We start from the raw sequence: 10,969 nt of genomic DNA on the forward strand, positions 1-10,969 counted from the left end.
CAGATTCTTTATACTTCCAAAATACCTTTCAAGGTTTCTCTAAGATACCTAAAGTTGGTCAACTGTGTGCATGGACAAAAAAAAAAAAAGAGACTAAATGCTTCCTCCTGTAGTATAGTCACAACAAAACCAAAATCCAACAGTGTAAAACTTGGCTTCTTTGACTCAGGCTCTTGTGGGCTTCAAAGATCTTGAGGTGCTCCATGCCACAGCTGCTGCTGTCCTTGGTCTTGGCATCTCTGTGGCAGCAGGACTGCACATTCACCACAAGACCCCTCTTGGACTTTCCAACACAGGCCCCCCCAGACTTCCCTCAGGCACTCTGACCCTGCTGTACCTCAGTTGCTCTCCACAACTCCTTCATGTCTTCAAAAGCAGTATCTCTGGAGGACTCTTATACATTGTTGAGTTTGGCTGCCAGCAGTGTTTCGTTTTGGTCGCCTCCAGACTACAGCTACTGTGTGCTGACCCTGAACAAACATTTCCTAGAAGTTTTTGCCTCAGTGATATTGGCTGATCTCTGTTTCTGTTTTTTTATTTGTTTGTTTTGTCCTTTTTATGTGTGTGTGTTTTCGAGATAGGGCTTTGCTGTAGTTTTTTTTTTTAATTCTTTTTCTTTTAGTTTATTTTATGAATTATTTATTTACTTTTATGGTTTTTTGAGACAGAGCTTCTCTGTAGCTTTTAGAGCCTGTCCTGGAACTAGCTCTTGTAGACCAGACCACACTGGCCTCGAACTCATAGAGGTCCACCTGCCTCTGCCTCACGAGTGCTGGGATTAAAGGTATGTGCCACCCCTCACCCCCTGTTGTTTTGTTTTGTTTTTCTTCCTGAGACAGGGTTTCTCTGTATAGCCCTGGCGTGTGCTGGTGTCGAACTCAGAGATTTGTCTGCTTCTGCTTCTCTAGCGCCAGCACTAAAGGCATGCATCACCATGACCAGCTTTTCTCTCTCTCTCTGTCTCTCTTTCTTTCCTGAGACAGGGTTTCTCTGTGTAACAGCCCTGACTGTCCTGGACTTTAGTAGATCAGACTGGCCTTGAACTCCCAGAGATCTGTGTGTGTCACCATGCCCAGCTTAGATAAATACATTTCTATAGGAACAATAATAGCAGTTGGTTGTGGGCATTTTAGAGTGCTTATAGGCTCAATGTCTTTGAGATTTTCATTCCAAAAAGATTAAAAAATTAAGGAGAATTTTTTTTTTTCCTCTAGGTATCTCCAGAAGATCATGGAGCTCAGTTCTTGATTCGAACTGGGTCTGTGGGCCAAAATAGGGCTGAGGCATCTTTGGAACGAGCCCAGAATCTCAACCCCATGGTGGATGTAAAGGTGGATACTGAGGATATAGAGAAGAAGCCAGAGGCATTCTTCACTCAGTTTGATGCGGTGAGTCTCTTAGTACTCTTAGTATTAAGCCTGCTGTGAGAGTCAGCAAGTTCAAGTAGTAGTGGAAGCCCAGTGTGGGTTCAGTCCTATAACCCCAATGCTTAGGAACAGAAACAGGAAGGAGGACTGTTCACTGCTTCAGGCTTAAGGGCAGCCTAGACAACATAGTAAGATCAACTGTAGGTTTACTAGACCTTTCAAGTAACACATTCGGAGTTTTCCTCTCACGTACATGTATAAACTTATATGTTTATAGTTAAACATGTATAAACTTCTTTAGGTTTGACACATTCAGTATGTTTCTGTGTAGGTCCAGTCTGTTAGACCTAATCGTGTTTGGTTGTGAGGTGCCTGCTGTCTACTGGTTGCTTCTCTGTCTTGGTTTATGTTCCCTCAGACTAGGTTTCAGCATTAATATTTTGTCTTCTTTTATAATCTTGCTCATGTTGAAATCTTAAGTTGTTGATTAATTTTGTTGCCAGCTGGACTTATATGTTAGAAATAATGGAGCTGCAGCTTGTGTTTTATGTTAAAAAGAGCATACCTAGCCAAGCTTGGTGGCACATGATTTGGCAGATGGAGGCAGGAGGAATAGAAAAGAAATAAAGACTGAGTTTGAGGCCAACCTGGGCTACATAAGACTGTCGTTTGCTGTGTGTGTGGGGGGTTCTGAGCAGGGTTTCTTGTTAAGTCTGGCTGTCCTGTGGCTTGCTCTGTAAACCAAGTGGTCTCAAACTGCAAGATTTGCCTTCCTCTGCCTCCCAAGTGCTGGGATTAAAGGCGTGTGCCACTATGCCTGGTTGACTTTGTTTAAAAAAACTAAAGATAACCAAAAGGCAACATCTCTGATCTTGATTTGTCTGTACCTTTTTTTACACAACTATTTTGGCCATGGACTTGACAGAATAACTACAATGATAAACCAAATGAGGCTTATTTAACCTCATCTACTCAGTGCCAAGACTATGTAGAGGTGAAAGGAAAAGCTAAATTTTGTGTTAGGGCATATATGACTTTCTCTTTTTTTGAGACAGGATCTCTAACAAAGCCGTAGATGTCCTGGAACTCACCCTGTAGACCAGGCTGACCTCAAACTCACAGAGTTCTGTCTGTCTCTGCCTCTTGAGTGCTGGGATTATAGTTGTGCACTACTACACCTGGTCACACTCATAATTAATAAATAAAATAGCCAGTTGTGGTGGTGTACCTTTAGTCCTAGTGCTTGGGAGGTAGAGGCAGACCTGAACTATAAGAATGAGTTCCAGGCCTGTAAGGCTACACTGAAAGAACTTTGTCTCAAAAAATAAAGTAAATGAAATAAAATTTTTAAAAAATTTTATGTGTGTGTCAGAGAGGTTTTCCTCAAACATGACCTTTGGGTCTGTTAAGAAAAAACTGGTCTTGCTTGATTTTTAACAGATTAGATAATAGTTTAGATTACTTTGATATTGCTGTCTTTTTTGATAACTATGAAGTATAGTTTATACTTGGTTTAAGGGAACAAATTGTCAAGTGGTTTTTCTTTCCAGCTAGCCCTTTAGTTGTCAAAAGTGACCATCATATCATTTATATTTTCTTTTTTAAAATTTATTTATTTATTTATTTATTATTTTTTGGTTTTTCGAGACAGGGTTTCTCTGTGGTTTTGGAGCCTGTCCTGGAACTATCTCTTGTAGACCAGGCTGGTCTCGAACTCACAGAGATCCACCCTCCTCTGCCTCCCAAGTGCTGGGATTAAAGGCGTCTGCCACCACCGCCCGGCTTCATTTATATTTTCTACACCCTGAAACCTGCAACTTCTCTTTTGTCTTTTAATCTTAGTACCCAAAGAACCTGTTATACCTGTTGAAACTGGTCTTAACCTTGCCAGAGAGACAGTTAATTTAAGATTTATGTAGGCAGCGGGGCAGTGAGTCACAGTTTTCAGCTCTTACCAGTCAGTTCCTGTCTCTGCAGGTGTGCCTGACTTGCTGCTCCAGGGATGTCATCGTTAAAGTTGACCAGATCTGTCACAGAAACAGCGTCAAGTTCTTCACAGGAGATGTCTTTGGGTACCATGGGTACACTTTTTCAAATCTTGGAGAGCATGAGTTTGTAGAGTAAGTGCTGGGAGGAGAGGGTTGTAGGGAATGTTTCCACAGTTGGAATAGTATTTATGGTAGGAAATGAACTGCCTTTATGAAGTAGCTTACTTTGCTACAATACTTAGAACATTTTGAGACAAGCGATTAACAGATCACTAAGTAGAGTGCTTTGTAGTCACATTTTTGTTGTTTTTTCAAGACAGGGTGTTTTTCTCTCTGTCTGATTATCTTGGAACTATGCTGTAAACCAGGCTGTCTTCTAACTCAGAGATCCACCTAACCCTGCCTCTTGAGTGCTAGGATCAAAGGTATGCACTTGTAGGTTCAAAATTTTAGGATATATGTGGACCCCACTGTTTAAAACTGTGATGTCATCTGAAGCCCAAGCAGGCAGAGTTGTAGACAAAGTGCATCATATGGTTATCCCAGCCTTCTGAACTTAAGGGCTGGAACCCACATATGCTGTCCTTGGAAGGTGAACTTGTTTCCCTAGTTTGTGCTTGCATGTTGAGAAATGATGGAGAGAGTTAATTGGGTAGTCCTCTGGACACATTCAGCCTGCTTTGAAAAAGCTCCAAGATCCAGAGCCTACGGTAGTGGAGCAGACAGACCTTATCCCCCACTTTGAACAAAAGGCTGCAGAGCTTAGTAATTCTCACATGACAAGACTAGTAGTGTTTTTTATTTACAGCCTCAGTAAGTGAAAGATGGCAGACGATAGAGTACTATAAAACTATATATGCTGGGTATTTGGCCACCATTCATTACATTTTCATTCTCTCTCTCCATGCATGCACTCAGCTTCTGAAGCCTACCTTGTCAATGAGTAGTCTTACAGAGAGGCCTAGACCTGATTGGGCAGAACTTCCACTAAACAGGACTCTCTCCAGCAAGTCATTGGTATTTCTCTGACCCGCAGGTTTCTTGCCTGTAAAATGAAAGTTTGAGCTGGATGGTGATGCCCTTAATCCCAGTATTTGGGAGGCAGGATTAGGTGGATCTCTGAGTTTAAGGTCTAAAAAGTGAGTTCCAGGGCTACACAGAGAAACCCTGTCTTGGAGAAAAAAAGAAGAAACTTTGAAAGGGACAAACATGTTCAACATGTTCTCACCATTTCCTCTACTAGCTATACAAACGTTTTAGAAAGACCTGGTTCTAGGAATGTTATACACTGAACGATTATAACAAAAGCAGGCTGGGCTGTTCTAGCATGAGATTCCCACAACAGAAGGAGGAATTAGGTTTGGCTCTTTGTTTTGCTTTTTATTTTATTTTTTGAGACAATGTAAGCTGTTCTGGAACTCATTTTGTAGATCGATCTTGCTCTACTGGGGTTGAAAGTGTTAGCCATCACACCTGCCCAGGTTTGGTTCTTCAGGTCATGATTCCTTGACAGTGTTTGCATAACAGTCTTTTTTGTTTATGGAAATTTGTTTATGCTAGGGAGTTTGCTTACACCCTCCTCTTCCACTAATCACATCAGGGACAGCTATCCCGAGAGTGGGTAACTGACTCACCTGGTCTTTAGTAGCTGAGGTGACATTTGAACCCAGACCTCTTTGACTCCAAAGCTGTTTTGCATGTTTTTTTCCCTAGGCAGGGTTTCTCTTTGTAGCCCTGGATGTCCGGAACTCACTCTGTAGACCAGGCTAGCCTCAAACTCAGTCATTTTGCTCTTGCACATTTATATCCTGTGAGCTGATAGCATTTTTTTTTTAATTCATGTTCCAGATATGTGACTTGTAGCTCACGTGTGATTTCCTTCCCTTGTTACTCTCTAGAGAGAAAACCAAAGTTGCCAAAGTTGGTCAAGGAGTAGAAGATGGGCCTGATACCAAGAGAGCAAAACTTGATTCACCAGAGACAACCATGGTCAAAAAGGTAATGTTAAAGCCGGGTGGTAGTGGCGCACTCCTTTAATCCCAGCACTTGGGAGGCGGAGGCAGGCGGATCTTTGTGAGTTTGAGACCAGCCTGGTCTACAAGAGCTAGTTCCAGGACAGGCTCCAAAACCACAGAGAAACCCTTTCTCGAAAAACCAAAAAAAAAAAGGTAATGTTAAGAGCTGAAGTCAGGCCGGGTGGTGGTGGTCTTGGGTTTAATTCCTTGTGTCCTATAAACCCAGTATGGCAGCTCATGCCTGTAATTCCAGGATTTGGGAGGTGGAGACTCTGGTTTAGAAGCTCAAAGCCATTTGCCTCAGTTCCAGGTTAGCCTGGGCTACACTAGACTTTGTTTCAAAACAAAGGTTTTCTTTGAAATGTGTGTAATAATCATCGTTGTTGTTATGTGTGGTACCCCCCCCTTCCCTCCCAGTATTGGGTATGGAACCTAGGGGCTTACACTTACTGAGTAAGCAAGTGCTCTACAACTGAGCTTCAGGGCCATTAGGAGTTTGTCCAGTATTCAGGTCTGGTGCTGCGTTTCTTCTCGTTTTAGAGAAAGCAGTTGGGAAAGGGGTCAGAACGCATTAGGAAAGGGAATCTTGTACTGGAGAAAAACAATTTAAAATGGCTGGTGTTCGTTTTGTTAAATTGAGAAATGATGCAACCAAGCCCATATTTACTCTTTATCTTCTAGATTCAAATGTTGAGAAAGTAAATCAACTAGTGGGCATGTCCAGTTAGGGGTTAAGGTCCACAAAGTACAGGATCACAGAAGTGAGACTAAGGCAGAGCTGTGTATTTTCTTTCCCTTACTTTGGTTTTTATGTTGGGATAGCTTTATCTGTGAGCCTGATGGAAAGGAATTATTAAACTCTAATTTTAGTGTCTATTCACAGGACTGTAATTACCCAGCGTGAACATTAGAATTTGAGCCAAACTGGGGTCCTTTCTTTTTGAGGCCCAGTCAGGCCTTCTCTGCATGGCTGCCTGAGTTTGGTGGGGAGAGACATTGTTAACAAATGGAGGGGCACAAAAGGGGCTTTGTGGGCTGCTCTGTCAGTTTATAAATCACACCCTCTTACAAGTGTGACACTTGGCCCTGGTGTGAAGAGTTTTATGGCTTAAGGGCCTTCTCTGGTTGAGGCCCACTTTTTGCATTCAAATGGAAAAAGCCCTTGCTTTGTTAGCCATTCACAGCTGGAAGTTTCCCTGGAGTCACTTCTGATAAGAGTCCACTGGGGTGGATATGGAAGCCTCTTTTGGGAGCCTCTTTATCTCACTATGAGGAGAATGTGTGAAGCCCAGGCCAGTACTTGGCAGTCTTGTTGTGCCATTCCTGAGGGCTCTGCCGGCACTTTGCTTTTTGTGCAGTGTCTTCCTTACAGGGGGCAGAAATTGAAGATATCAAAATATTCTCCAGCTGACATTGTTAGTCAGCTGTTACAATGGGACTGTTGAGCTAGGATTCCAGCCCTGAGCCCTTGAGGGTGCACGGAATGCAGCACATGCCTTCTGTCAATCCCCTGGATTCCAAACCTTGGCTTTGTGTGTTTCACTAGAACACTGTGCAGGCAGGGTGTGGCACTGTTTGAGCCTGTGACTTTGCCACCTGGTAGTAACAACTTCTCCATCTGGTCCAAGAGGGCCTTGGGATTTTATTTTAATTATAATTTTTTGGGACAGATTCTCGCTGTTGCAACCCTGACTGACCTGGAACTCAGAATGCAGACCATGCTTGTCCAGATCTTCCTGCCTGTCTGAGTGCTGGGCTTAAAGGTGAATCCCACCAGGCTAGGCAGCCCTGGGATTTCGAAGCTCTTTCCAGTTAAGAAGTTCCTCCACCTAGATTTTAAGGTTTCCTAAATTATACAGAATAACTAGTTGGGCTCTACTCAGAGATTGCAGGATGGGGTGTGGGGGGGAAGCAACTACTTCCTGTTTCCTGTGAAAGGTGTCTGTCAGAGTCCCTCTCTCCTCCCACTTGTCCTAGGTTCAATCAAATGTTGTAAAACCACTCTGGGTTCAAGGTACATGGTGTGCTCCTAATTTAGAAACTTCAAAAAACAAAGAGGAAAAACAGAGCTTGTGGTTTTCGCACATCTAGGAAGCTCAGGCCTTTCTAGCACACATGTGCCTGATAAATAAGGCAGTAGGAAGGCCTGACTGGAGGCAGATGGCATCCAGGAGTTTGTCACCTTTTTGGGGGGTGGGGGGATGTTTTGGTTTTTAAATTACATTTGTTTATTCTGTGTGCATGCTTCCTTTTAAGTGCTTTAGGCAGTTCCTTACCACTGAGCCACAGCCCTGATTCTCCATTTGATTTTCTCCCTGAGCTGGCTGGGGAGATATCCTCGCAGTTGATAAAGGGACTTGTCCTTAAGCCAGATGGCCTAAATTGGATCTCTAGGACACACATAGGGGGAGGAGAAAATCAACTCCTACAAATTGGCCTCTGACTTCCTTGTGTCTATGTGTGTACACACATAATAAATAAGTAAACTAACGAGTGAATGAATATTAGATTTTAGTCTCTAAGGGCAGTGAAGTTTTTGTTTATTGCCATATTCCTAGGCCACTGCTTAAGCACAGTCATAGTCAGGAAATACAGTTCAGAGTAGTGGCACTTCCTGTAGCAGGAAATGACAGCCCTGAAGGAGATCTTTGTCATTTTAAACCTAGATTATGGAATGGACTGTGTTCAGTACATTAGTTCTTGTACTTGATCAGAGAGAGAGAGACTAGAATTCCAAAGAAGATAAAGAATTTGCCCAGAAACAGTCTCTGACTGTTAAGACAGGAACCTCCAGAGCAGTAAAGGTTAAGGCCCTCCCAGCTGTCAAGGTTCTTAACCTGTGGGGTTTGAATGACCTTTCCACAAGGGGTTTCTTTAGACCATCAGAAAACACAGATATTTACATTGCAATTCATAGCAGTGACCAAATTACAGTAGTGACTAGCAATGAAAATAGTTTTATGGCTGGGTTGTCACGGTACAAACCTTTAATCCCAGCACACCGGAGGCAGAGGCAGGTGGATCTATAGAGCCAATACCTCCAGGACAGCCAAGGTTACATAGAGAAAACCTGTCTTGGAAAAAAAGAAAATAGTTTTATGGTTGGGGTCACCACATCATGAGGAACTGTACTAAAGGGTTACAGCATTAGGAAGGCTGGGAACCACTGGTTTAGAGGCATGCAGTGCTCTGGTATGTGGGGGGGGGGGGTCGTGGTTTGGAGGGATACTGATTCCGGGTTTTCCAGGGAGGACAGTTAGCTGAGATGGGAGTGGTGTCTTCCAATGAAGTGAACACAAAAAGGCTTAGCCCCTATCATCTTAGTAATTGTGGCTGGGGGAGGGGGTTATCTGGTTGTCTATCCGTCCCCTCCATTTCTCTCTCCTTTCCTCTCCATGGTTCAGAGATACCCTAGCTGGTTGTAAACTTGGTCTGTAGCCCAAAGAGGCCTTGTCCTTTCAAGTCTTCTTGGTTCAGAATGCTGAGCATATAGGGATGCACTATTATATCTTTTGCCACTGTTTCTGATGCATGTATAATATGTATGATACTGTATATATTGTGTTCAGCTACATGCCACATCCTTGCAGATTATCTGTATAATAGAACAAACACTGTTCATTAAACACTCACATTCTCAGTGTTAGCATACTAACTTGTCACTCTTTTCTGTATTTTTGGCTTTATTTTATTATTAGACAGGTTACTCTGGTGCTATTAGGCTGTGTAGATGGATTAAAAAGACACCTGAAGGGGACAGGCTCCCAGTCATCCTGACTTGCCTTTGAGTTTAGTCAGACATTTAGAGATGCAAAGAACTCAATTTTGGGGTCTAGAGAAGTGGTTCACCGTCAAGAGCATATGTTGGTCTTACAGAGGACCCCAGTTCCAGAGGATCCAATAGGCTTGCATGTGGTACACAACATTCATACTTGAAGTAAATAAATAAATGGTTTGTTTTTAAAGTTACTCTTTAAAAAAAAATAAAGAAAAAAAGCAACTTTGTATACAGGAGTTTAAGCATAAAGTAAGACTCTTAGCTAGCACCATATATATTACTAAGTTAAAGTAACAGGCATCTCTGGTATGACTGAGCCTTTTTGCTCTGACAATGTAAGTAATGGCTATTAACAGTTGGTTCTTTTTCCCACGTCTGCCTATGTACTAGACTTGCTTTCCGTGTCTCTCCACTGTTTGTGTATCTTTGTGGAGCTTTGCTGTCCTTTATGGTAGTTACTAGCCACATACAGCTATATGATATTAAATACAGTGTAGAAACAGATTCATTAATGCTTAATAAGTACCTGTAGCTGCTGGCATGGCAGTTGCACAGCATGTATACATGGCCTACCCCATCATAACAAGTCCTCTTGGATAGCACTGCAAGACTTCTGTTGTGTGAATGAATAGATTACTGTTTATGTATCTGTGCAAACTCTTCCTGTTAGAAGTTGTGCTGCAGTAAGCCTCTATTTGTATATGCCAGACTGTAATCTATAATCTACTTGGGCAATTGTGTTCATTTCTGTGGGGTAAAATTAGGTTAAGGGCACTTTAAATTTTCTCAGATTCTGTTAAATTACTCTCAAATAATTTTACCAATTTACATTCAGTAGCCAATAGCATATAACAGTAACACTTGATAGCCTCAGGCTTTGTTTCAACCATGCTATTGAATGAAAATTGTCCGGTTTGTAGTTGTCATTTGTTAGAATACTTTTTTCTTTTCAGACAGGGTCTCACTATATAGCCCATGCTGACCTTGAAGTTGGCATTCTTCTTCCTCTACTTACCACATCCTGGGATTGTGCATATGTACCACCATAATGGGCTTTTTTGTTTTTTTGTTTGTTTAATTTTAATCCCAGCCCTTTGAGAGTCAGGAGGATATCCAAATTTCAGGACAGCCTGGTTCTCATTAAGTTCTGGCACAGCCAGGGCTACCCTGTCTCTAAAAGCCAAAATAAAATTTTCCACCTTTATTTTATATGTGTATGAGTGCTATGCATGCAGTTTTTATGGAGGCCCGAAGAGGGGATGAATTCCCTGAGACTGGAGTTATAGGTGGTTGTGAACTGCTCTGTGGATGGTGAGAATCAAATCCAGGTCTGGTGCAAGAGCAGCCAGTGCTCTTTGCTGCTGAGCCAACTCTATCTCAATTCTCACCAACTTGTAGTCAGTTTTAAATCTGGATGAGTGGATACTCCACATTTAAGGCATTCGTGCTTATTCATGTATGGGTTATACATGTGTACAGGTACAGGTTGCACATAGAAGCCACCTAAGGTTGTCTTGATTGCTGTGTTTGATTTAGATAATGAGGTAGAGTGTCTTGCTTGAACCCAGAGCCCTCCAATTCAGCTAGTTCACGTAGCCAGTTTGCCCCTCAAGTGCTGGGATTACAAGCCTACAACATGCCTGACCAGTAACCAGCTGCATTTATTTCTCTATATTGCCAGTGAGTCCACACCAACACCTTTCAGCACAATGCTCATTCTAGTTTCTTTTTTTTTAAGTATAGTCATTATTTTTTTAATTTATTTATTATGCATACAATATTCTGTCTGTGCATATGCCTGCAGGCCAGAAGAGGGCACCA

The 10,969-nt window shown here is 42.3% G+C and overlaps 1 protein-coding gene across 1 annotated transcript in view; it reads left to right on the forward strand.

The window, feature by feature from the left end:
- The window catches only part of Sae1 (SUMO1 activating enzyme subunit 1), a 55,084-nt gene that overhangs the window by 14,903 nt on the left and 29,212 nt on the right, over positions 1–10,969 (forward strand). Inside the window, exons 3-5 of the mRNA XM_013351456.2 lie at positions 1,215–1,388; positions 3,345–3,487; positions 5,254–5,353. Of these exons, the coding sequence (XP_013206910.2) occupies positions 1,215–1,388; positions 3,345–3,487; positions 5,254–5,353 (417 nt within the window). The remainder of the gene's footprint in view (positions 1–1,214; positions 1,389–3,344; positions 3,488–5,253; positions 5,354–10,969) is intronic.

The sequence above is a fragment of the Microtus ochrogaster genome, linkage group LG4 (genome assembly GCF_000317375.1).
Source record: "Microtus ochrogaster isolate Prairie Vole_2 linkage group LG4, MicOch1.0, whole genome shotgun sequence".
Lineage (NCBI taxonomy): Eukaryota > Metazoa > Chordata > Mammalia > Rodentia > Cricetidae > Microtus > Microtus ochrogaster.